The 27,657-nt window shown below is 37.1% G+C and overlaps 2 protein-coding genes across 4 annotated transcripts; one reads left to right on the plus strand and one right to left on the minus strand.

Annotated features, from left to right (window-relative positions):
• The first annotated feature begins 10,936 nt into the window (after positions 1 to 10,936).
• LOC148862546 (AMP-dependent synthetase and ligase family protein) lies at positions 10,937 to 18,998 on the plus strand. Of its 2 annotated transcripts, none has more exons than XM_088979078.1 (7): positions 10,937 to 12,182; positions 13,288 to 13,477; positions 15,131 to 15,276; positions 15,356 to 15,423; positions 17,142 to 17,248; positions 17,963 to 18,126; positions 18,480 to 18,998. In XM_088979078.1, exons 1-6 carry the CDS (start codon positions 11,157 to 11,159, stop codon positions 18,082 to 18,084), a joined length of 1,659 nt encoding a protein of 552 aa, XP_088835204.1. In that variant the 5' UTR covers positions 10,937 to 11,156; the 3' UTR covers positions 18,085 to 18,126; positions 18,480 to 18,998. The 2 variants fall into 2 exon arrangements, with proteins under 2 accessions (XP_088835204.1, XP_088835203.1); XM_088979077.1 differs by having other exon boundaries at positions 18,499 to 18,998.
• A 1,676-nt stretch (positions 18,999 to 20,674) lies between these two features.
• On the minus strand, positions 20,675 to 27,440 carry LOC148862547 (4-coumarate--CoA ligase-like 9). 2 transcript variants are annotated; one of them, XM_088979079.1, is made up of 6 exons: positions 26,389 to 27,440; positions 24,356 to 24,545; positions 23,609 to 23,754; positions 22,866 to 22,933; positions 22,180 to 22,282; positions 20,675 to 21,133 (listed from the first exon to the last, which is right to left on the minus strand). In XM_088979079.1, the coding sequence occupies exons 1-6, from the start codon at positions 27,397 to 27,399 to the stop codon at positions 21,008 to 21,010; spliced, it is 1,644 nt and encodes a 547-aa protein (XP_088835205.1). In that variant the 5' UTR covers positions 27,400 to 27,440; the 3' UTR covers positions 20,675 to 21,007. The 2 variants fall into 2 exon arrangements, with proteins under 2 accessions (XP_088835205.1, XP_088835206.1); XM_088979080.1 differs by having other exon boundaries at positions 20,675 to 21,380; positions 26,389 to 27,427.
• Between the last annotated feature and the right edge of the window lie 217 nt (positions 27,441 to 27,657).

Genomic DNA, 27,657 nt, shown 5'->3' on the forward strand with positions numbered 1-27,657 from the left:
TGGCGTGTGAAGAGCAATTATGATTTATTTTGATACGGATTGTTGTTAGTTTTACATACAATGATTTGAAAGGTGTTGCTCATTTATTGACTTCTTAGGTTGTATTAGGCTGCATTTGGCATCCCTTAAACTTATCTCTTTTTTTTTTTCAGTTAAAATGGTATGAATATTAAATTTTAACTGTAATTAAAAATAAATAAATTCTTAAAATAAGGAATGTCAAATGCAGCTTTAAAGGGATTCGATTATAACGTTGTAGTCTTCCTATCTGGTTGGTTAGTTCCTGTATTAAACAACTTTTATGTTTCGGTTTTAATCCTTTTTAAACAAAAAAAGCACCCTTTATAGCAAGAAGATGACAATATTCTACAGTCTTGAAATTTAGAATTCAGTTCAGGGATTTTTATTAGGTTTATGGACGAATTTTCCCTTAAAACTTTTATAAAGGCAATTTAATCAAAGTATCCATAAGTTTTAAGAAATGTATTTATTCTATCTTTATTGTTAAAAAAGTCATGTTAAAATATTCCTAAATTTTATGATAATTGATTAAATCCTCCCTTACCCTTAGCATTACTCACAATCCGTTCACATATGATAGACACCCTATAACATATAATTTTTTGTAAAACCAAATATTACCATTTTAATTTTCCCCTCTCTTATTTTTCAAAATTTTAACTCTAAATAGTGACCACCAAAATTCTCTAACCCTTTACACATTGGAACCCGCGGGAAGCAAGATTGCTTGTTCAAACAGATCTGGTCCCCAAAACCACCACCCAAAGGCCAAAGGAGGAATCATCAAGAGGTAAGATGATAGTAGCTGGTGGCATTCGAGTTTTTTTGGCCCTCATCTATTTTAATTCTTAAACTAAAGAATGACCCCGTATTAAGTACCAAGTGACTAAAATGTGTGTATAATTTAGATTGAAGTTTATTATTTATTTATCAAAAATTAAATTAAAAAAAATTAATATGGGTCTTGCATCTTTGTAGTTGATAATTTATTCTGACCTATTTTATTTGAAACCCACTATTAATTTATGTTTTTTTTAATTTGAGTTAAGATATTAAATGAGACCTTATTGGTAAACAATAACCTATTTTATTTGGTATTTACTATTTATCTAATAAATCTATTTTGAGTTATTTATTTTTAAAAGTTAAATTAGGTTGCTTCCTAAAAGTTAAATCAAGTTTGTAATTAATAAAGTATTTTCTTTTTGAAAAAAAAAATCATTTAAAAACAAACATGGGTTTATGGTAATCTTTTAATGGATCCCACCATTTGTATTTAATAGACTATGGATAAACATGTGTTAAGCTAATAAATAACTGTCTAGTGAGAATGTTTAGGAGTGAAACTACCCATGTTTTGAATCCTATTTCTTGAATTAATAGGAGGCCACGTGTCTGAATGGTGGTAGTGGGTTGTAAGCTTTAGCAGCAACTTCTCAAAAAATGTTACATGTCTAGCTTTCTAGAAAATGAGAAGCCCACTTGTGTGCATGGTTGTAGTGGGCTATAGGCTTTAGCAAGAATTTTTTTTTTTAAATTGCCATGTATCTAGCTTTTCAAAAATGAGAATGACTCTTGTCTGAATGGTGGAAGTGGGTTGTAGGCTTTAACAACAATTTCTCAGAAAATGCCATGTGTCTAAATTTCTAGAAAAATGAGAATGTCATATATCCTCAACTTGGTCTTGTGATTCTTCAAATGTCAGCAAGAACTGATTCAAAGGAACTATTGGAATTGGAAATAATCACATCCTCAACTTTGTCGACTACTAATCAAATTGCCCACAACATAGTTGCTTTTTGTACTTGCCACCTGATGCTGTCAAAAAACACTCAAGTCCCTAGGACAGCTCGGGCGTGTCCTACAAAGAGGAAAATGAGGTCAGAGGGCCCAGGGTGATATCCCGAGCTTGTAACTTCGATGGCCAAGTAAGTTATGTCGAGTTGTCCAAAGGGTGGTCGAGAATTCAGTGAGTCATAAAATATGAATTGAATGTCAACCTACCTTTTATATAGGATTCTAGATGCTTGTCAGAGTATGTACGTGTCAAACAGATGTAGGACACCTATCGTAGCTTAGGACATCTAAAGTTTGCTCTGCCTTGGTGGAGTTCAGGTAGGACACCTGGGGCTCTGTCAAGACACTTGTTACTCAAGTATGGCTACATAGTGTTTAGCTCGGACACCTGTGGCTTGATTCAAGTCGATTGGTATCCAATCGAGACACCTAGAGCCTAATCAGGGCTACTATTAAGCCAACTGTAGCATGCATTGGCCACCTGGTGCATAGTTGTGACATGTTGTGGTAATTTGTCCTCCATGTTTCCAATATATGAAGTGGGCCCGAGACCAGCTACCTGGTAGGCTTACTTTATGTGTTGACAGTCTTGTTGCATGTGCCGCCAGGTGGTCACTTGATGGACAAGTGTTGAAGTGTGGAGCTCTCCTAGAAGGGAGCTCGTTTTGCCAATAAGGAAGGAGCTCTCCTAGAGAGGATTTCGTCTTGACAATGAGGTTTCCTCTTAGAGGTCAGAAATGCCTATACGTATGAATTGAGTTGAGAAGCCTGAGGTAATTTTATATGTCACCGAGGTGGCTCTTATCCTTTAAGATGACAAGATGACGAGTTCTAAGCTGAAGGCAAGGTTGAAAGTCCACCTAAACGGGCCACGTATTTAATAGTTCAGAGGTCAGATTTATTCTCATCACCACCAAATAGGCATGGTTGTATTGTAGTCTCATAGATGCCAGCCCACCTAGAGCCCTTGCATGACAAGGCTCTACACGATAATCATTATCTCTTTGTGTAGCTCATTATCTTATGTTGTAGATGATCTTCCTTTTGAACTGTATATACTTCAATGAAATGGCTCCAGATTTGCCACCCACCTCGGCCTCCCCACATCTCTCTCCACGACCCACAAAGAGGGCACCTGTCTTATGACATGGGCCTAAAGCTCCCATGTGCGAGCATAAGCCCCATTTACCTCGTTATTAAGCAAAAATTTTTTAATCTCTTCTTTTCCCGATCCCAGTCGAACAATATCCTGAACCCTAACCTATCCGTCTTCTCCCTCTACTCAATTTCTTGTATAGCTCACGGAGATGAGCTCTTCTTTCTAGCTCTACCGTGTTCCTCTTGTTAGACATAAATAAACCCAATTTTTTTTTGGCTCCCTTTTCCCTAACCCATCCTCTTCTCCCTTCGCCTTATTCCTTGCACGGATTATGGTGATGAGCTCCTCTTCTTAATTGAACGGTACATGGAATTTTGCTCAGTTTGAAAGAAGCGGTGTTCAAACTATTCTCTAGTGGCCAATAGGTATTCTTTTTTATTCAAGAGAACAAGAGAGAGGAAGATATCTATCTATCTATCTATCTATCTATCCATTTATCTATCTATCTATATATATATATATAGAAGAGGAGCTCACCACCATAAGCCGTGGTGGTGAGAGAAGCTATTTATCCATGTCAGCATGTCTTTCTTCTAAGAGAAGCTATTTATCTATTTTCTTCATTTTTGCATTTTTTCTTATTTTCTTTTGTTTTAAAAATATAAAACAGTAATCATTGCTTATATTGATTAGATTAATAAAGTTTCACACTATTAGAGAGAGACCTTTGAGTTTTCCAAGGCCTCTTCCTTATTTTAATGCATGTTATTATTATATTTAAGAGAGAGAAATAGAGAATAGTAATAATATAAATAGGTTGAGATTAAGCCATGCTTTTCAAAACTGGACCGAACCAGAGGTTGAACTGTTCAACGGTTTGGCCGACTTATTTTTTTATATTTTTTATTTTTTTGTAGGAACAGGCTATCTATTCAATTCGAACGGCCAAACCCATGCGATGCACGGGAACCAGACCCTTAACCAGTTCATTGTCTAAGTCGGTTTTAAAACCTTGGGTTAAACAATCAAAAGATTATTAATTTAAAAATCCACTAAACTTTCACTAAAAATAAATATTAACAAAACTTAGTAAATATTAAAAATGTGTTTTAATTCCACTTAAAAATCAAACTTAATAGTTGCTAATAAAAATAAGAAATTTAAATATAAAAATATTAATTGATAGTTTTAATAATATTATTAGATAACTTATGAGATGAGATCATTATTGTGCATAATGAATGTTTATTATTACATTTAAAAAGATAATATTATTATATTTAAAAGCCTTTTATTTTCCAATGACTCTTATTTTAATGCATGTTATTATTACATTTAAAAGAGAATGATAGATAGAGAGTAGTAATAATATAAATAGGTTGAGGTTAATCCATGGTTTTCAAAACAGGACCAGACCGAACGGTCAAACCAGAAAAACAAGGGATCAATTCCCAATTTACCCCATAATTGTTATTTCCCCAAAAACCATTGATTTGGTAAACAAACAGCTAACCCGGGTGGTTAAACCGTTCAAACTATTCAACAATTTGGCCGGTTTTTATTTATTTATTATTTTTTTTGTCAGAACGTGTCATCCATTCAATTCGAACGGCCAGACTCGTGCGATGCAAGGGAACTAGATCCCTGACCGGTTTAGTGTCCAAGTCGGTTTTAAAAAACCTTGGGTTAAACAATCAAAAAATTATTAATTTAAAAATTCACTAAACTTTTGCCAAAAATAAATATTAACAAAACTTAGTAAATATTAAAAATGTGTTTCAATTCCACTTAAAAATCAAACTTAATAAACACTAATAAAAATAAGAAATTTAAATATAAAAATATTAATCGATAGTTTTAATAATGTTATTAGATAACTTATGAGATGAGAACATTATTGTGCATAATGAATGTTATTATTACATTTAAAAAGGCATTATTATTACATTTAAAAAAGACATTTAAGAAAGAGAGAGAGAGAGAGAGAGAGAAAGAGAGAGAATAGTAATAATATAAACAAAATAACATAAATAGGTTGAGGTTAAACCATGGTTTTCATAACTGGACTGGACCGGATGGTCGGACTAGAAGGTCACTGGTTCCCAATTTACCCCATAATTGTTATTTCCCCAAAAACCGTTGACCCAAGTGGTCAAACCATTCGAACCATTCAATTGTTTGGCTAGCTTTTATTTTTATTTTTTGCCAGAACAAGTCGTCTGTTTAGTTCGAACAGTCAAACCTGTGTGATGCACGGGAACCGGACCCTTGATCGGTTCATTGTCCAAGTCGGTTTTAAAAACCTTGGGTTAAACAATCAAAAAATTATTAATTTGAAAATCCACTAAACTTTCGCTAAAAATAAATATTAACAAAGCTTAGTAAATATTAAAAAGGTGTTTTAATTCCACTTAAAAATCAAACTTAATAAACACTAATACAAATAAGAAATTTAAATATAAAAATACTAATTGATAGTTTTAATAGTATTATTAGATAATTTATGATAGTTTTAATAATACTAATTTCTAATAATATTATTAGAATTTTAAACAATCAAAAAATTATTAACAGGCATGCTAGCTTCCACAACCGAGAGATTATTGTACTCCTAAAGTGCACGTACAAATGTGGTGTGTGAAAATAGCTTCATATAATCCGAAAAAAGGATTATAAAACATGTTGAAATAAATGCAAGAAGCCATTACCCTTTGTTTTTTTTTTTTTTCACAAAGTAGCCGCTCTCAGACTTGAAGCTGCATTGTGATGCTTGACAGCCCAAGATTTCATGAAAATGTTGAAATATGAATAGTTATTTGTTTGCACAAATATTCATTTGATTTACAACTTATCATGAGATTGGCAATTTGGCGTGATTTGTAGTATTTCTGTATGATGTACACTGTATCAGAAATAGAATTTCTGGAGCTTCAGTTGGTTTTCTACCCATCATCAGACATAGAAGCTCACAATGTGTGCATCAAAATCAAGTTTAGTCATTGAACTTGTCAAATTTGGAGCTCACATTAGATAATTTTTTTTCCTAGGCTTATTACATTAATTATTCACCAGTGATCTCATTTCTTTATAGATGTCTGAGTTTGAACTTAAGTTGGATGGTTAAAGCTTTTTCTTTTACTTTGGTTTCTACCTATTGAATTAGTAGGATAATAAATCAATCTTGATAAACTTGTCACATTTCACGAGCTTACTTTAATAAACTTTATTAATTTTCCTAGCCTAATTACCTGTTAATGCTAAGAGCATCTCTTCCCTGATTATTTAATCTTTTATTTCTCTGGCTAAGGTAGGCTCTGACCTAGTTTGGCTTACCCACTTTAATAATTAGTTGCAGTCTCAATTTAATTTGCATATTTGTAGATGTTGTTTCAATAGTTTTATTCCACAGATGGCCCGATAGTTTTATTTTCTGTTGATATGAAAATCAATGTTCATTATTCACTCGCGTTTACTACTCTACATTATTAAGCATAGCCACGTGCATATGTATCGCAATTCACAAACACCTCTGATACTCTGTTTGTGGGAGTGAAACCTCTTCTCAAATCTCGAAACAGTCTCATCTATAATAATTCATTCTTCTCGCTTTTCATATAATGTCAACTGCAAGGTTTTTAAAACTAAATCGGACAACAGACCGTTCAGGGTCTGGTTTCTGGGTCAAACGGTTTGACCTTTGGAATTGAATGGCCTGTTTTAATAAAAAATAAAAAATAAATAAAAATTGACCAAAAATCATTGGACGATTTGAACATTCAAGTCAACGGTTTATTAATCAAATCAATGGTTTTTGGTCAAAAGATGGTTCTGGGGTAAAATAGAACCAGTGACCGGTTCCTATTTTTTTGATCCGACCATCTGGTCTGGCCCGATTTTGAGAACCATGATCAACTGTCGTGATAAATAAAATGAGAATAGGTAAGAAAGGATGAATAACCTATTCATTCGATTGTTTTACGCATGTGCGTGCATTAACTACTACAAGTGGCCAAGTTATATGTAATAAATGGTATTACACATGTCACTCATTTTATTATACTGCATATTATTCTTTTTGACACTCCATCTCAAACTCGTTAGGCTTTGGAAACAAATAATTTATAAGTTTTGAAACTATAGTTGTGTTTGATTGCAATGCAAATGCCATTTATATTTTAAACTGTTTTTGCATTCATCTTGTTTGTTTTAAATCCACGCAAAAGTGTGGGCCCATCATTAAATGTTGCAACTATCTTATGCTTCAATACATTAACTTTTGTCAAAAAGTCAATCATCAAAAGAACATAAAATTGTATTAAAAAAATAGGTATAACAATGCTCTTTTCTCAGATTACAAAAGTATCAGAAAATACACTTTCACTCTAATAATCATTACTTTTTTATGCTTTAAACAAATACTTGCAAACCCAAACAAATGAAAGAAGAACTTGTTGATGAAACTTGACCAGAGTTGCCTGTTTTGTATATAATGGTAGACTTTATATAACAAAAGATAAACTTTAGTGCAGAACAATCAGGATGGGGCAGAGCAGGATACACATGAGGCTCAGTTTGGGAAGAGTACAAAACTACAAATAGTACAGTGCAAAGCTCTGTAGTCTGTATTTTGTATTTGTTTGATTGTGTTTGTACTGTATATATTTGTATTTGTAGTTCTTTTGAACAGAGCTTGACCTTCATGGACCATTAGACAGGACCAGATCTAAGTAAATATTCTAGCAACCGTCAAAAATTGGCTTTTAATCTTTTTCAATAATAGATTGAGAGTATTTTAATGGACAAGATTTTAAGTGTTCATTGAATGTGCTTACAATTTTGTGCCAAACTCGGATTTCCTGCACTCCATTTCATGTGTGCGGGGGTGTATTTCGAATCAAATTGGGACACATCAAGAATTTGCACCATTTAAAAGGAGTAGTTTGCCCGTTAGATTAAAATTCTCAAACTTAAAAAATAAAAGAATTGTAAAAACTAAAAGAAAAGAATAAAAAAGGGAAATTTTAACAGTGTTGATCAACAGTCAATAACTCATGACTACTTGCAGCCTTTTTCCCTTGTCTCGTAAAACCCTAATCCATTTTTCTTCATTTTACAGAGATAGAAGGAAGAAGAGTTTGAGACTCCATATATACACTCCTCTTCACATGTCTCCAACTCTCCATAAACATCAGAAGAAGAAATTAGAAAATCTTATCAATGGGCATAAATCTATCACCCCAATAAATGCCAATCTCCACAAATTAAGATATTGCTACAAAAGATGTTCAACAGATTCGTAAAGCATATGAAATCCTAATAAAAACGAGTATTAAAAAAACAAAAACCTAAAGCAACCCATGCTTGTGTGAACTAGTTTCGATAATAACTCCATTTTGAAGGTCGAATATATAAAAAAAAATTCAAGGTCAAAACAACAAGCGTGTTGTTGCTTCAAATTTCATTTGTGGAATAAGAAATATTGAACCTTGACATAAAATTTCTACCCAAAAATAAATAAACCCTTTACATAAATATTTTCTCCATGCAATCGTTCATTATCGGCGTCCGCCTGGTTTGCTTTGTAATGGTTTTCTCTGTTTTTTCCTTATTTTCCATCTATCGAAATGTCAATTGTGTATTCATACTTCATAGCATCTCTTTTTTACTCTTTTACTATTTTCATTTTTTATTCGGTTGGTAAAAAGAAAGATATTAAAAATTTAACATCGCACATATGATGTGCAATGTCATGCGAACTTTGACGTGTTCCAATTTAATTGGAAGTGCACCTCAGCATATACAAACATCAAGTGCAGAAAATCCCGAAAATCCCGACTTGTTTGTGGCTACCTGATCCGAACTGTCATTAGACCAATCACATTAGTACGTGGTCTCATGGATTTGACCACATGGCTCTTAGTTGGAGAGGTGTCACGACCATCTTGATTTCTAGGATGGTGTTTTGAAGCTTAGGCGTTTTTAGAGATCAATTTTCAAGAAAAAACGTTCATGCTTTCAAGACCTGTTCTTCAAAAAATTAAAAAGCGTTTTGATTTTGTTTGGAAATGTTTCTGTCGTGTAGGTAGTGAATAAATACTATACTATTTGGTAAGGTGATTTTCATCACTGTTTTTCATATATGTACTGATTTACGAGGCATGCCCATGGTTCAAGCATTTTTGAAAAACTGTGTGAACTAAACAATCATATATGTGGGCGTTTATTGAAATAAAAAAAATGATTTGGTAAATCCTTCAGCAATAGCAATGATTAAAAAAGCAAATCGATTTCTTTGAGGGGCAAAATTAGGTTTTTAAACAATTTTAAGTCGCATGTGACTGCACATGCAAGGATCTTGATGGATGACTAGTGGAGGGGAGATGTTTATCCATACTCATGTAATACATAATTAACACACCAATGTTGTGATCCAGATTCGTTCCAATGAAATCATCAAATAAGGTGTTGTCGAAAGGGAGGTGAGGTCTTACTATGTGATTGGTTTTATTTGCGTTTATTGAATAAATACTGTTGCATAGACGTTTCATCAATAAAGACTTTATTATAAGCATCTGTATGAATAAATATTTGCAATCTGTGCGTTTCTCCCATTTTAGGAAACTTCCTTTTGGAGTTTACGTATTTATTGGTATTTTGTTGATGTGGTGCTTAATAATGCCTATGTATCATAAATGCCCTCCTTAATTATTTTTCTCGATTTTACAACCACACAAGTATGGAATCTTTACTCATAAAACCAAACACATAGTTAGTATTTATAAATGTAATGTCCTTTATCCAAAATGTATATTATGCATTTTGTCCTTTCTCTTTAACAAGCAATGTGGTGAGTCGTGTGGCACGTGAAAGGTCCATGCGATTTTCAGAGGAATGAAGGATGGTGTGGAGAAAGGGTTTTTTACATGAGGTCCACTCGCGGTACCACGAAAATCTGGTGGTTTGATATTTATTAAATATAGATAGAGGGGTGCCATGCGACCAACAGAGAATTGGCAGAACTCATTAAGGCTGTGTTTGTTTTGAAGGAAAAAGTAGGGAAGAATAGGGAAATTTACCTTTCCCTATCTTTTCCTTCTAACCAAACATAAGCTAAGTAAACTGCTCAGAAATACAATCATGAGAAAGAGTTACAATCAGAAACTCTTTTGTCTATATAACTTACTTAATTCTTCGCTTATTAGCTGCATGATATTGCCAAGCTCTCTCTCCCTTTCATATCTCTTTGCTGAATATGCACTTACTCAGGTAACTAAAAACCGAATTCACATCAGCGCCCCACAACAAACGCCAACGGTATATTGGAATCATCTCTCGTACTTATCATCGGGAGATATTCCTATTAGACGGTTGGGATGTGCTCTGTGATGTTGTGGGGCGCTGATGTGAAGTCCTGAAAACCAACGAGGACAATTCTTCCTTCACATTTGGAAGTATGTGGACAGCTTACGGGTAAATATGATTTCGTGGCTTGCCGCTACCCTCAGTTGTTCGGTTAAAAATAAACAAAATCCAGATAAATCAGCTGTCAGTGAATCATTTAAAGGTCTGTTTGGCTCACCCTCCTTAATAATTTATCAGCAGCTGAAGCCTGAAGTAGCTTTACCTTGATCTTCAATTCAACCCCCCCCCCCCTACTTGCTTCGAATCCATCCTCTGCTCATTATGAATTCTTGTCCATTTTCAATGATATTTGGTACTGCTCTCCCCGTCTTTGGTTAGCTCCTAAGTCCTATCTTGATGATAAATTTTTGGTGTTTCGGCGTTTAAGCCACTCAGTTTACTAAAATACCCTTCATAATTTGCAACTATTTGATTAATCTACCTTTTATTAAGAAGAATTTGTTCTATCATTTTATAATAATACAAGATTGACCACAGAATGATTTTGCTTGTCATAAGGGCAAAAATGATATTTTATTTTTGATTAAATTTATTCAAATAAAAATTAATATACCATTTTGCATATCTAATAAAAGGTTGATTAAGTTATTTCCTTGCAAGAAAGTATATGATAATTTTAGTAAATCCATAAAAATAGAGGTGGTGTTTTAATTCTACCTAATTTCAAATTGGAACCATTCATTCAAACTGGGACAAGCAATGCTCGGCAAAGAGCGTAAATCTGATAAATAAATCACACTCTTTCATCTTCGTGAGCACCACCATACTTTTGATACTTCCGTTCTAACTCTGCAACTTTTAAACCACAAACGATTACATGGAGGAAACCAACTCTCATCACTCCATCTCTCAGAAGAGCGGCTTCTGCCCACAAACCAAGATTTTCCACAGCCTGAGGCCCCCTGTTCCCCTTCCTCCGGAAAATCTCCCTCTCTCCACCGCGTCCTACGTCTTCTCTCTTCTCCGCACCAGCTCTTCCTCCCTCGACAACACAACCGTCCTCATCGACGCCTCCGCCGGCCGCCGCATCTCTTACTCCCAATTCATCCACCACGTCGAAGCCTTAGCCGCCTCCCTGCATTCTACAATCGGTCTCTCCAGGGGCGATGTCGCCTTCATCCTCTCCCCGTCAAGTCTCCAAATCCCAATCCTCTACTTCTCTCTTCTCTCCCTCGGGGTTGTCATCTCTCCCGCCAATCCGGCCAGCACAACATCCGAAATTTCCCGCCAAATCGATCTCAGCAAACCAGCAATCGCCTTCGCCACCTCCGCCACCGCTCAAAAGCTTTCCGCTTTCAGCCACCGAATCATTCTCATCGACTCGCCTGATTTCCATTCCATGATGACGACGGTTGGAAGAAGGAAAATCAACGAGGTCGTGGTCAACCAGTCCGACTCGGCAGCGATTCTCTACTCATCGGGGACGACCGGGCGAGTCAAAGGCGTGCTGCTGACTCACCGCAACTTCATCGCCTTGCTTGCCGGATTTTATGCGATCAGGGCGGAGGCCGTTGAAGAGAACCCAGCACCGTCGATCTCGCTGATCACGGTGCCTTTGTTTCATGTTTTCGGGCTCTTTATGTGTGTGAGGGCGGTGGCATTGACGGAGACGATCGTGTTAATGGAGAGATTCGACTTTGAAGGAATGCTGAGGGCGGTAGAGACATATCGAATTACATACATGCCGGTTTCGCCGCCGCTGGTGCTGGCCTTTGCGAAGTCAGATGTGGTGAAGAAGTACGATCTGAGCTCACTTCAGTTGTTGGGATGTGGCGGAGCCCCACTGGGAAAGGAGGTCGCCGATAAGTTTCTCGCTCGGTTTCCGAATGTGGAGATAACGCAGGTAATGTTACTACTGCCTTGGGCTGTGCTTCCCTACCTTTTCCTTCAAACCAAACACAGCCTTATTGGTCGACTGGTCGTCTCTCTCTACTCTATTCCATCGGGTTGTCAGGTTTGTATAGTCAATACGGGAATCCTCGCCTTTGATTTTGCTCAGATCAATATCCCAAGTGGCCCGGGTTCGTGTCTTGTCTTGTCATCTTGTGTGGTCGGCTGGCTCGGACCAGCATGGCCCACGTTACACTTCCGTCGTGTTTCCATCTTTTGTGCTGTTACCAAATTACCAACAATTAAAAAAAAAAAACCTGTCCTACCCTACCCGCTTTGGAGGGGTGATCATGGGTCGGGCCGGGTAAATACTAAATACAATGGAGCAGAACTTGTCACTTGTAAATGTTGCTTTCCTACTTAATCGGTCACCCTAACATTTGGCAGCCATCCAAAAATGCAGGTTAATTACAGAGAAAATGAAAATCTCTTTATTTAAAAAAAAAAAATCGACTGCGATGCCCTATGACTAAGAAATATGAAATGTGAAGAGAGGTGATTGGGGAATCAATCCCTTTCCTTTCCTAAAGTAAAAACTAGTCTGCTCTTGTGCATAAACGGGCATTACCACCATAATATAGGGTATGGTGGTATGAATTCATCTGATGACCATTTCTTGAATATCAGAATTTGTCACATCATCGTTTTATACAGAAAACACAATGGGGTGGTTAGAATTTCGGGCAGGAGAATATTCTTGAATCACCTCTTTGAAGTTGAGGCCCGCTTGAATGTGGCACCTTGAAAAAATGAGAAGGCGGCAGAATACTTTTCTAATCAATCACATCCTTGATGAAGCAAAGTAAAGCTGTAAAGCGAACACACTTCGAAGTTCAAACACCAGATGAGCTCAGCTCATGAGCAATGTATCTGTCAAACCTGCCTGATTCTAGATGCATTTATAATCGGGGTGTTGCATTGTGTCTGTTTCATGACCTTTTCTCTATCAACGTTGATGTGATAAATTCACATAGCGATAGTCTAAACAATGTATGAAAATGACCTGGAAGCTCTCAGTATGCAATTTTAGTAAGGGACTTTCTTTATTCTCTCCTTAGGGTTACGGTTTGACCGAGTCAACTGGTGGGGCAGCAAGGCTGTTTGGGCCGGAGGAATACAAGCGATATGGGTCTGTTGGACGCCTAACTGAGAACATGGAGGCCAAAATAGTTGATCCTGTCACTGGGGAGGCGTTGCCTCCAGGACAACAAGGGGAGCTGTGGCTGCGAGGACCTACCATTATGAGAGGTATCGCGTGATCCCATCTGTAAATTGCTACATATCTTTCTTGTTTCAGATTGTGGCTGTTTGAACTAGTCTTGTTTAACCTTTACTACTTAGCAGAGCAAGAATAAGTCTGATGATGAATTATCCAACAATCATAATAGGTGAACATGGAAATCTGAACAATACTGTCAGTAATATGCTCAACTCAACACAACAAAACCGTATCCCAACAATTTTCTGTCAGCTTCACAAAGCCTGATCAGCCATTAAATTCCACCAAGAGCCATGTCTTTAGTTAGTGCTGTTATTGATCTTCTTTTTACATCGTTAAACTATTTCAGTCGACTTCCCCTCATCTTGTCATCTGCTGGGACTACTCTTTTGTCTTTATGAATACAAGCATTTCTAGTTTTCTTACTCATCTTATTTATACTTATTTTCTAAGCTTGTTGCTTCCTGTTTACCCAACACTCTATGTAGAATTGCTTGTAATATGACCGTCTTACGAGACTTTCTTTTTAGCCTCATTTGTTTATGCAATCATATAGCACACTGGATGTGCTTATCCATTTCAACCACCTTGCTCTAGTTCTATGAGAAACATTGTCTTCAAAATTTATTCATCATCCAGATAATTGCTTTTCAGGATCTCTTCATCGACAATTGAAGTTGTACCAGTTTTTCTGTTCCTATTTCCACTAAAATTTTCATATAATGTATTCTTCCTTGGTCCTGCTTATCTTAAAACGTTTTTACTGTAATGCATATCTCCATCAATCTGTGGCTTTGCATTTATCCCCATTCCCCTCTCTAATTAGGGGTGCAACTTGGGCGGGCCCAATACAAGCTTGAACCGGCCCAGCCTGAAATTTTACACGGGCTGGGCTCGGGCCCATGAAATTGGGCTTTTCTATTTTTTGGGCCAGGTCCGGGCCTAGCCCTTAGGTAGCCCGAACCCAGCTCAACTATACACATATGTATATATATATGTTAATCACGCACACACACACACACACACACACATATATATATATATATATATATATATATATATAATTTTAGAATTTAGAGTGGGTTCATTGACCAACCCAAGACCGGCCTGGGCCCGAGCCCAACCCGAGTTCCTTAAATTACAGTCCAGGCTGGGCTCGGGTTGGGAATACTGGGCTTGACCTCAGGCTTGGGCCTTAAGACCAAATTTTAGGTCGGGCCCGGGTTGACCATAAACTCGGCCCAACTTGCACCCCTATCTCTAATCTCGTTAATCAAGCCTACATAAACTGATAAAATCATATGATTCAGGATCTCTTAGATAATTTCTCACAAATTCACTTTCTCAATTCCATATATACCATTTATATGTTACTTTAGATTGAAAGTTCAATTGGCTCTTGCAATGCATTTCCCCCTAAAAGAGAAGTTGGAGCTTGAGGACTCCATTGTTATGATTCACTGTAGGTCCGCCCTTTACCATCTCATTTATGTAAGAATTCCAACACAAGGTCAACTTTGGTTTTTAAGTTGAGTTTTACCCAGTACTGATAGAAGTACTTTTCATGTGTGCACTATTGACTGTCGCCCCACTATTGGTACTCACCAAATATCTGCAATTTTATGTTTTTCCTTCCAAAACCATTACTCTACTTATTGGATTGACAAAGTGTTTAAATTCAGGTTATGTAGGAGACAATGAAGCAACTGCTTCTACCTTGGATCCAGAAGGTTGGTTAAAGACTGGTGATCTTTGTTATTTTGACTCAGATGGCTATCTCTTCATCGTTGATCGGTTGAAGGAACTGATAAAATACAAGGCATACCAGGTAGTTGAACTAATGTTGAAAAAGAGGTCTCTGGCAATTATTTGTGCCTTCAGCTTATGCAATCTGGAATAAAATGCAGGTTCCCCCAGCTGAGCTGGAGCATTTACTCCAATCCCATCCAGAAATTGCCGATGCTGCTGTTATTCCGTATGTACCTGATAGAACGTTTTGCTATCATATTATGTATTTCTATATGTTCTCTCCTTTTAATTTTGAGCAATGTTAAGCATACAAGACCCCATATAGCCAGAAGTAATATTCGGTAATGGCCCAAAGTGTACATCTTAGAACACATATTACACTATGCAGCAAACGTGACATTATGATGCCTATACAAAAATGCAGGGAAAAAATGAATTATTTGGATGCATTTCAGTCCTCTTTAAGAGAATTCTAAAAGCCTCTTCTCACTATGACAAATATGTGACTGAAATCCCCCCCCCCCCATAAGATATAGGACAATTATGAAGATTCCCCCTCTTATTGATCTAGCCCCTACTAATCCTTCCTAGTGGTATAGTTCATCCATTCTGAAACACACATCTGAGTCATCACAACCTTCACAAACATGCAAACTAGAACCTTCCAAGTTTCTACAATATGCTATATTATTGAGAGACTGTTGTATTTTCTTTGCAGATGATTGGATTCTATTACTTCCCATTCTAAACCTGTTTTATTTTGACCCCCAGCCAAGACAATCCAGATTTCTTCAGACCTCGTTGACCATTCATCTCATGCATGGAAATTTGAAGCTCTGCAGGCTATTTGTCCACCCAACATCTGTGGCCATATTTTTGCTACATCTTATTTTCCTGATTCGTTATGTTTAATCCCACTTCATCTGGGTTATCTCAAAGTACATTTATCTTGTCCTTTGGCGTACTACAATTTACAAGTGACAAGTTCTGGTCCAATGTCTCTTTCTGAAGCACTTATAAAACTTTAAATGGAGAGAGAGAGAGAGAGAGAGAGCACTTGGTGTTGTACTCTGCCAAAAGATAGAAGGTCAATTAACAGGGAGACAACAATATTGCTGATGCTTCTTGTTGTTGCTTGAAACTTAAAATGTGATGGATGAGTAAAACCAATTAGTTAATTAGGTACAGATTACAAGCAGAGAAAACCCTTAACACAATCTTTTTGCTATTTGCCTCAAGGAACCGTTCAACCTAAAAGCTTAAGCTGTTAGGTAAGGTCCCTGAATAGGTTTTTATTCTCTAACATACCCCCTCAGAAAAAGCCTATTGGACTTGAAGTGTAGACAAACACAGGCCCACCCATACCTTGTTCTGAAATATAATTACAATGGGGTGATCAGGATCAAACACTAGATCACTTGGCGCCCCATTAGCAAAAGCCTCATTAATTGTTTCCGTACGAATCGATGTTTGCAAAGCAAGCAAACATCGATTTCTGTGCGACTCCCGTTTCAGACACACAAGTACAATAGGTTTTGCAAAGCAAGCTCCAAAATGAAACTTCCTCAAAACGGGTAGGCGTTTATTGGCACTTTGTTGATGTGGTGCCTAATGGTGCCTATGTGTCATAAACGCCCACATTAATAGCTTTTCTTGGTTTTGCAGACACACAAGTACAAAACGTTTATTCGGTAAACGTAAATGGAACCAAACACCCTCTTGGTCAAACAGGATTTGGTTCCATCTCAAGGAACCATTCAATCTAAAAGCTTAAGTTTTTAGGTGTGGTCCCTGAATAGGGTTTTATTCTCTAACAGTCAAATTCAGTTCCATTATGCTAGATTGAATTCTCTATGTAAGCTTCTTTGTCTGTTTTTTTTTTTTAATAATGTTTACATAATACAAATTCATGCCATTTCTTCTGCTTGTATCATGTCTTGACAGTTACCCCAATGAAGAATCTGGGCAGATTCCCATGGCATTTATAGTACGAAAAGCTGGAAGCAATCTTAATGAAGCTGAAATAATGGATTTTGTAGCTAAACAGGCATGTTAACTTCCACAACTGAGACATTATTGTATCCTGAAACTTCCTAACCTTTACATTTTGAAGTACATGCACAAATGTGATGTGTGAAAATAGTAGAATCCAAAAAAAAAATCATAAAATATGTTGAAAAAAATGCCCAAGGACATTACCTAATGTTGGTCCCAGCTATCTGGGGTCTTGGGAGGGGTAGACTGGATACAGTCCTAACCTTTGGCATTTTTTTGCACAAAGTGACTGCTCTCAGACTCGATTCCATATTCCCATGCTTGACAGCCCAAGATTTCCTAAAAAAACGTTGAAATATGCATAGTTATTTTGTATGCACAAATATTCATTTAATTTACAACATCGTGGGATTGGCATGATTTGTAGTATTTCTCTATGATGTACATTGTATCAGAAAAGAGATTAATATGATATAAACTAGTGTTGAAGACATGTCAAGGAGTACATAGATGTTATTCTGGATCTTCAGTTGGTTTTCTACCCATTATCAGACAGATGCTCACAATGTGTGCATCAAAATGAAGTTCAGTCATTGACCTTTCACATGCTAATACTTAGAGTATCTCTTCCCTGATTATTTAATCTCTCATTTCTCTGGCCAAGGTAGGCTCTGACCTAGTTTCGTTTACCCACATTAGTAATTAGTTGCAGTCTCAATTTAATTTGCATATTTGTAGATGTTGTTTCATTAGTTTTATTCCACAGGTAGCCCCATATAAGAAGATACGCCGAGTTGCTTTCATCAATACCATTCCAAGATCCTCTGCGGGAAAGATCTTGAGAAGGGAGTTGATTGACCGTTCGCTCTCCTTTGCATCAGCTAAATTATAATCTCATCTGTTTATTCAACAAGGAGATTGTCGGACATTACAGGTACACTTGTTGAAATTGTCAATTTTTGCATTTTAGATTTTTATCCTCTGTTGATGTGGGTGTACATATTTGAAAATCAATGTTAGTGCAGCTGCACTGATCTTGAATTTCTTTTGGCTGTTCATTGTTTCTGTCTTGGAACATGTCATTTTATAATTGATGTATTATGTACACTTCAAAAATAATTGGTGTTTCTTTTACTTTTCCTTCAGGGTTATCAAACAACCCTTCCTTGGAAACTTTGATCTGTGTAGTCATCGTCTAGGCATTTGTTTGTGCAATTGTTTTGGCATTTTAAGGGATCAATTTGCACCCTAAGAAAGCTAATATTTATTTTGTGACTTAATTTATAGGTGTCTGGTTGTTGGGCAGGTATCAGGACCTCAGACTGCTCGTGGTTGGGGACTTATGAATTCTGTATTTCACGAATCAACATCAATTGTTTACAGTTGGACGACGGTGGAAACACTTTGAGTTCAGTCAGAGACATGTAGAGTGAAGGAATTTCACGATTGATATTGTATTTGAGCAATCACACAGGACTTGGTGCATCAAGATAACATTTTATGAGAAACTGAGCTGATGCCCAGACTACAATATAACCTGCTTACGGGTACCATCTGATGCTGAATTTCTGGAATTGAAACTCCTGACCGAGCGTGGACCTAAGATTTTTTACGTTGTTCGCTGTTGCTATGTGGCACGGTAGGGATATTGCCAAATTTCAGAACCATTGTTTCCTTAGTCCCATGTCAATTAGGCTCAGTTTGGAAATAGTACAAATGCAAATATGTACAGCATAAATACATACAAAATACAAATTATAAGGTTTTGTACTCTACATATTTGTATTTATACTCCTTTCAAACTCAGCCTTAGTACCAGTGCGTATTCGTTTTTATGCACCAATACGCTATGACACGGTGCAATTGTATCACACAACGAGACCGAATCTGCTCTTCACACAGGACACCTCACAGGCACATCCCACCATGCATTAGGAACATCTCTTGTACTTGTACGTTATTATTCACAGGAGATATTCCCAATGCATGGTGAGATGTGCATGTGAGGTGTCCTGTGTGAGGAGCAAATCCCAATTCTCGCACAACTACTTTCATCTTAACCCCCCCCCCCCCCCCAAAAAAGGTTAAAGACATGCCAAAATCACTTTGCCACAGGTTTCGTAGGTCCCCTTTTTACCACCAGAACTTAATACCAACACGGTGCAATATGCCTTTTTTTGGGTTATCAGAGGTTTAGTGCAAACTAGAAGACAGTTGTTAAAAGGATGCCCATGTTACATTCAGTTGTGGGTGAGCTTAAATAGCCCCTTTTATTTAAGTTAAAAAAAAAAAAAAACATAAAATTCTAAAAGGATGGGGAAGTAATATGAGGAATTTGACGACAAAACAAGAAAACTTAAACTTTTTACAACTTTCTAATTTAATCCTTCAAGTTGTAGATTTACATGTTTGGACGCTTAGCTTAATCTATGATGTTTTTTTATTGCCTGAGTAAATGGCTCGCATTTATCAATAAAAGGCTGTTACCTAACATTAGGCCTTAGCTATCTGAGGTCTTGGGAGGGTTCCCAGACTTCAAGGCATATTCTAATGCTTGCAAACCCTTTTTTATGTTTTCCACACAATTACCTAACCATTTTCTTGTATATATGTACAAAAATTTTTATTTTTGAGAAAAAAGATAAAAAAAATTACAAAAAAAGCAATTTATCTTTCTTGTGTTTTGCATAGTGTATGTGTGTATACATGGATCCATCAACCTTTTACAATTTTCTGGGTCCCCCTTGGAAATTTAATGCATTCTTTACTAATAACTCAAGTTTACTTGTAATGACCAATGAATTTTTTTTTAAGGTAAATAAAAATTTTATTAGGCAAAGAAAATTAATAAACAAATAAATTTATCTTTGTACATATGAATTTGTAATTGTTTCATAGTTTTGGGTGCTCATTTAATTATATTATAATTTATCAGCATATTTAAGGTGTCTAATTGAACTTTTTAATAAATTGAAAGTCAAGTCATTTGTTGTTGCATTATTAGTGAAATCATTATGTAATACTATGTCTTATATATTGAATGCATGTATTACCAAGTACTAACACATAAAGTATGTGTTTCTTATGAATTCATACCTTAGGTATAGTGTGTGTATTTCTAAGATTTTAGTTTCCCTAAAAACATATCTTGGTATGTCTCTTAAAACAGCCTTCCCAATTCTGTATGTGATACCAATAACTCTGAACCTTGTGTAGACCAGCTTCCGAGCTAGTCCAGCTGGCTTTCTACTTGGGACAAATAATGTAATGTAGCCATACTATTCACTAAACCAATCCATGACTGTTAGTATAATAATGTTACTTAACTACAAAAAATAATAAATAAATCATTACCCATTACCCAATGCTAGACTGAAGCTGCATTTTCATGCTTATCAGCTTGAGATTTTGCCATCATACCAAGCCATGGCCCTACCAGAACAAGTAAAAAATATAAACAAATAAGCAAAACTAATAACGACTTTGTAAAGACCAGAATGGCACAACCATGACCCCACCTTTGAAAAGTGTTTCACGATTTTCACATCAGAAGAAACTAAAGCAATGAAGCTATTCTTTTTCTCTTTTTGAAGCTTAATGAGACAATCAAGAATAAAAGGACATGCAGACCATGTCTGCGTACATATTGGTTCTTTATCACCTTTTATGATAGTAACTCAACTGATGAAGTGAAGAGGTGATATGCACTGTCAACGGATCTCTAGGATGGGAACAAGGACAAGAACACTCATCTCTTATCAATAGCCCTTTCAGGCTGTAAAACATCTCTGGTAGAAGATGCAAATGTTAACAACTTATAACTTAGAAGTTGGCTTTGGGAGTGTCAACTGCATCAACTCCTTCCTCAATACTTTACCTGCAGCATTCTTGGGTATAGAAGTAACAAAAGACACTCGCCTTACCATCTTATATGGGGCAACCTACAACCAATAAGAGGTATCTTAGCACCAACTGTAAAGATCACAACAATTAGTAGTTCAACTTTTGAAGGACTTGTTGATGTAGTGAGTAAATGCAGTAGAATGACACACGAATAAATATGTGTGCCCTCTAATCTTCTGTCTCTTGGGTAACTGGATAGAAGAAACTTTAAGACTTAAGAAATCATGTCCATGAATGTTATCAACTGTCGAACTTGAATCTTCTGTCTCTTGGGTAACTGGATTCCTAATGGAAGTTTAGAAAGTTCAGCTGTCAACATGATTTTCATTTTTTTTTTCAATACAAATCTGTCAAGATGATCTTTCCACAGTTGGGCATAATACATCTATTATTATCTAGTCTATTACATACCGTTTACAAAGAGATTTCACTTTCTATTTGATCCAATTTCCAAACATTTTAATACCAATTATGCCCTTATTTTTCACATTTCCTACCCTACCTTTCATAGTTTCATTTCTTCTTTCCTAATTCTACATGAGCCCATGCATTGATTAAATAGAAATTTGGCAAGAGATTGTGGAAAAAGATTTTATGTCCATGTCAAAAGGAAGTGTTTGAGAACTATGGAAGATTTTAAGAACAAAGTTATAAACTTTAATTTAATGATTATTTATAATGTTTAAGTAATTATGAGATATAAGAATCAAAATAAATGATGATATATAACTAATTAAGCAAAAATCAGAGAAAAAGAAAAAAACACCATTTCTCATAGATTGCTTAATTTTAGTTTTATAATTGTAGTGGTATCCAACTTTATGCAAAAACCAAAATAAGAGCTAAAAAGTAAAATTATGAGTGATGAGACCTCCAAACCTTCTACAGAAAAAAAGAGACTTCCAAACCTAAACAACCCACTCAAACCTGACCAATCCCACCTGTGCTCATTCCAAGTTGTGTTAGATTTAGCTTAGGTGGGATTTGGATTGGCAAACTTGGGCTTGACCTTGTTCTGAGTCCAAGTCTGAGGTCTATCCAATTTATACTCCACTTTATTAAAAAGAGTTAAGAGGGAGACTACCTGTTTAGAAACGAAATCAATGATTTGACTTTCATCAATAATGCTTAATGGTTGCCTCACAACATAGGCCATGGGCACCTGGCCAGCTTCTTCATCAGGGAACCTGCCATTTCATTTTGTGTTGCATTAGATTGTCATACTTTACATTATATGCAGAATTTTATACATATCTGCATCCAAAAGGCTATTTCAACTTAACTTGTTGCACTGAGTAACATCTCAAGATCTTGTGGTACTTTTTACATGAATTTTCTGACCAATTATACCTTATATCTAGTTAATCACTGATGGTGCATATAAATGTGGAATGAAATGATTTCATTGTGGTTTTCCATTACATTTAAGAGCATAAATTCAAAGTTCAAAACTTAGAATTAAGGCAACTCAGACCACCAATTAAAGATACAAGGACATTTCAGGATTCCAAGAATGAGCTTCCAACTCTTTTTTTCTGGCATAACAACTGGAAATAACAGACTCTACTCTAGCTGGCATACCATGATAATGAAATGCTACCAAAGAAAAATTGGAAATAATATCTCTTGAAATGACCACATATCAATATTTTATTAGCAACCTGGGAAGTCTCCCATTTACATGGTTAACTTATGCCCTAATGTAAAACCAAAATCAAAATGAAGTGGATCCAAACAGAATGTTATTAAAATTGAGTTGACAATACTCACGGAACCACAGCTGCATCAAGGATGTCTGGGTGTGACTGAAGCAAATGCTCCAACTCTGCAGGGGGAACCTACATGATGTCAATCATACAAACACTGAATTAAAATCCAAGTATTGGTTGGATAGGTTTTCTAGAATAATGCAAGCAAGCAATGCCAAGGTGTGTCACCTATATTTTGTGGTCCCACTATGTCTATGGTGGCATAGAGGTAAGTGCAAAGTACCCTGATGTTGCATGCCAGCATTCCTTGATTTTTCTTGCCAATGAGGATATCAAAAGAGACAGACAGACAGACAGACAGACAGACAGACAGAGCATCCCTTGATTTTTTTTCTCATTTTCCTTTGTAGGACAGGCAGAAAATTTAATGCCTAAGTGGAAAGAGTAGTTTTTCTTCCTACACCTTGGTAGTAAGTTAATCACCTTACCATCTTAAAAGCCAGTATTCCAATTCAAAGCCTAGATTACTAATAAAATAACCTATTTCTTTTCTATGATAACGGGAAAACTTCAATACATTTTTTATGATAAGTTAGAGGAGCTTTCCTTAACTATCTTGTCTTCTGCTTGTTCTTTGACTTATGCAAAGTGTTCTATAGGCATCACATCTACTACTCCCAAAGTTACCAAAAAGAAGGGAAAAAAACAACTAACCCAATCCCCCACTGCCACCTCCACATCATCAACAAGTAGTAGAAATCAAAAAACAAAAAAGTCACCATTTAACAGGTTGCCAATGATTACCTGATAAGCCTTGTATTTAATTAATTCCTTTAATCGATCTACAATGTAAAGGAAACCATTGTTGTCTATATAACAAAGGTCACCAGTTCTCAACCATCCATCTGGATCCACAGTTGCAGCGGTCGCTTTATTGTCACCAATGTAACCTACACTACAATCGCAAACAGTTTCAAGTAAACAGAGCAAGGATGCAGCCACAAATAAGTTCTTCAACAGTAAACAAAGAGAAGAAGAATCGCCTAATCACACTGTACATGTAGACCACCTATTCACCAAACTTAACCACTAAATCAATATGTGCATAGGAAACAATTATTGTATTTGTATATATAATAAAGGTCACCAGGTTTCAACCATTCATCTGGGGCAATGGTTGCAGCAGCTAATTTGTTGTCACCACTCACCAATGTAAACTACACTATTGAAAACATCTCACGATTGAAGTAAAAAGAGTAAGGATCTGGCCTTTGATCAATTCAAAATGAAAGGATAAAGAATAAAAAGAAACAACCTTTAATCATAAGAACCCTATAATCATATTGTACATATAGAGAACTTATTCACCAATCTTAACCAGTGTTGCATGAACTCTCCCATATGAATAATGTGTCCATGTCATATATGCAACAGAGTTTGACACCCCACGAATTCTGGTGGACACTTCTATGTAATAGGGATTTCTTTGGCTCTATTAAAAAGATCATGTACAACATTCAATCAAGAACAAATAAAAATGAAAACTGTTACCCTTCATGATTGTTGGCCCCCTAATCCAAAGCTCCCCTTGCATATATGGTGGCAAAGCAATGCCTGTTTGAGGATCAACGATCTTGGCTTCATAGTTTGTTGCTAGCCGTCCTGCAGAGCCTATTGGACAGTTTTCTTCCAAATTCACTGTTCGGAAGACTCCACCAGTCGATTCAGTCAATCCATATGCCTATCAGTATTATCACCATTTAACCAGAATGACATTTATGTCAGCATATGTTGATGCAATCAATTTCTTCTCATTTCATTTGTCTTTTAATTTTAGACTTTTATCTATTAATAAACCAACCAAATTTAAGTGAAGATATGGGAAATATTAGTGCATCCAATGATTCCAATCAAGGTAGGATAATTTAAAACACACACACACTGGACTTGTAGAATTTACTCCATGGAATTGTTGTCTCAAGGTCAAAATTAGAGATGTCAAACCCCCTGTTTTTTTAATAAGTGTCACTATTAGAAACAAGATAAATACCATCACTGAATAAGTCATATCTAAGATATATGTATTGTGTAGCAGTTAGACTATCTGTGTATGGTGTTATATTACTGTGTGTCTGTGTTCATGCTGAGGGAAAATTAACAGAAGCTTTAGAAAGAAGTTCTGAAAAAAAGCACTAATATGGTTTAATATCAGCTGGTCACGCTGACATTATGTCTGAGGGGCTAATTTAAGCAATCCCTGATCTCTAGTGTCAACGAAAGAACATCAGCAAAGTGTTGGACAAACTCCCAAACTTTACTAGCATTTGTCTAGCATACCATGAGGCATGAGCTAGCAGTTTCTTTCTTTTCTTCAATAAATAAGTTTATTTATTTTTATTTTTATTTTTTATTTTTTTATTTGGAGGGGGGGGGGGGGGGGGGAGTGGTTGGATGGTGTTGCTGACAGACTCATCAAACTGGAAGGCAAAGAAACAACTCGGCTTTATGGAAGAACCCTGGCAATGGAATAGACCCTAGGTCTGCAACCAAGATCACAAACCACTACGGATTCTTTTTCGCTTCAAAGTCGATGGCAGAGCAATGTTAATGAAATTAGTTGTCATCAAAATGACTCTGTAAATTGCAGAAGAGCTGCACCCTTTTGTGCCTATCTTTGAAAGTCATTTCAGTGACCAATCATTTCATAAGCATTTCAGTGACCAATCCTTTTGTGCCCACTAGGCAGTATTGTATACACCATGTGGCAAAATGTAATTCTGCATGACAGCAGTGGCAGTAATCCCGGTTGTGAAGTTTCTCATGCCACTCTACCGATTCCTAGTAGCGAAGCTATGAAATGGCAGTGGAACAGGTCCTTCAGTTTTGGCTACAGCCTACAGTTTACAGACCCTGGGTCGTATTAAAGACAAGCCAACGTTGTTCCTCAACCTTTGACACCAAGACTCTAATACTAGTTGAATCAATTCCTGTGGGATAGCTGTAGGGTTGGCAATTTCTATCCTACCCGGTGGTACTTACTCCTACCCGCTCGGGTTTTGAGGCAGAGACAGGTTTTGGGATTCTAACATTCATATGGTACGTGTACGGATAGAGTATGGTACTAGGTTAATCCAATCCTCCCAACCCATTTGGAAAGCATATAAATTTTATGTATTAGATTATGGTATTAGGTTAAACCCTCTAGAGCAGGTTTAGAACATGTCAGCCTGCCCCATTGGCCGTTGCCATTCTAAACTACTTTATTAGCCATGAAATCTTATATTACACGTGTCAAAAACGCACGTGTAGCAATAGCATTGCAAAGACTCAAGAGTCAAGAGGCCCAACCCAACCCAAGTCCTAAAACGAATGAATGCCACCATCACGGGTTTGGCCGTCACGCTCACGGATCCCATACGGGTTAAGGTTTCGGTGATGGCCAAGGAAGGACTGAAGGACGGTGATGATGCTAGCACTGCTCAATAAGGGTGGCATCACTAAAAATCAAATGTAGTCATCTCATTATCTCAATCAGGACCGTTCAATTTGATCAAGAAAACTTCTCTTCAACACTTTAGACTTACCTGCGCAAGCAGCACTTTGGAAAGCCGTTCCTTTAGTTTCAGCCCTACTTCTTTCGCCAGCGGAGCGCCGCCGCAGAACACTACCTCCAAAGAGCTCAAATCACGGCTTCTCATCGCAACCTCATCTTTCACCATGGCAACCACCACCGGTGGGGCCACCGCGATATGCGTGACCTTAAACTCCCCCACCACCGTCGTCATCCTCCGCACATTAAACTGTTTCATCAACACTACGCTCTCTCCGACTGCAACCGACTTCACACAGTGAAGAAACCCGTAAACATGAAAATACGGTGACATTGAAAGCACTACCGCAGGAGACGCCCTCTTTGGCAGGAATGCATAAATCCCGGCCACCATGGATATCCAATTCCGGTGAGTCAACACCACGCCCTTGACTGAGCCAGTAGTCCCAGACGAGTAAAGGATCGTCGCCGGCTCTGACTGAGCCACCTCGACAGGGGCGAATCGGGACCCAAGCTTCGTCGTCATCATTGCCTGGAATTCGGGAGAGTCGAGGAGGATGGTTTGGTGGCGGAGAGATGGGAGCTTGTCAGCCACTTCGGAGGTGGCGAATGCGATAACCGGTTTGCATAGCTCGATTTGGCGGGAGATTTCAGGGATTGTGCCGGTTGGATTTGCGGGAGAGATGACTACGCCAATGGAGAAGAGAGAGAAGTAAAGGATTGGGATTTGAAGACAGGCAGGTGAAAGTACGAAAGCCGTGTCGCCCTTGGAGAGGCCGATTAGGGTTTGCAGAGAAGTAGCTAAGTTTTGAGTCTGGCGGATGAACTCGGAGTAGGGAAGACGGTGTCCGGTGGTGGAATCGATTAATGCGACGGTTTCAAGGGAAGAAGAGGTTCGGAGGAGAGAGAAGACGTAATGGAAAACGGAGAGAGGTAAATTTGCCGGAGGGAGGGGCACAGGCGGCCGGAGGCTAAAGAAGGTGTTAGTTTCTGAGCAAAAACCGCTGTTTGGGTCGATGGAAGAATTCAGGTTTGGTTCCGCCATTGGTGCGTGAGGGAGCGAGCGTGTGTGAACTGTGAAGTGTGAAAGTTGTTAGTCGTTATATATGGCATGCGTTTAAGTAAACCAGTACAGTACAGTACAGTCTATAGAGTTCGATTCCCTAAGCCTTTGATTTGCTGTCTTGGCCCCACCTTAAAATAGATGAAGTGATTTTTTTGGTGGGCCACTGCAATAGATCAAGGACATGATTTTTTGCTTTAGCCCTGCGCAAAAGTGAACTCTACCTAATTAGGCCTCGTT

Source organism: Nelumbo lutea, chromosome 3 (genome assembly GCF_056320005.1).
Source record: "Nelumbo lutea isolate HS-2025 chromosome 3, American lotus-T2T, whole genome shotgun sequence".
Classification (NCBI taxonomy): Eukaryota; Viridiplantae; Streptophyta; class Magnoliopsida; order Proteales; family Nelumbonaceae; genus Nelumbo; species Nelumbo lutea.

Bases quoted from the DNA above. Each gene is read 5' to 3' on its own strand.
- LOC148862546 (XM_088979078.1), top strand. From the start codon at position 11,157: ATGGAGGAAACCAACTCTCATCACTCCATCTCTCAGAAGAGCGGCTTC. The intron at 15,277-15,355 runs GTAGTTGAACTA...AATAAAATGCAG, and splicing joins TAAAATACAAGGCATACCAG to GTTCCCCCAGCTGAGCTGGA. The intron at 17,249-17,962 runs GTTAACTTCCAC...TTCCACAGGTAG, and splicing joins TTTTGTAGCTAAACAGGCAT to CCCCATATAAGAAGATACGC.
- LOC148862547 (XM_088979079.1), bottom strand. From the start codon at position 27,399: ATGGCGGAACCAAACCTGAATTCTTCCATCGACCCAAACAGCGGTTTT. The intron at 22,934-23,608 runs GTAATCATTGGC...GACATCATGTAG, and splicing joins TTAAATACAAGGCTTATCAG to GTTCCCCCTGCAGAGTTGGA. The intron at 21,134-22,179 runs GTAGTCTCCCTC...TATTGGTTGTAG, and splicing joins TTGATTTCGTTTCTAAACAG to GTTGCCCCATATAAGATGGT.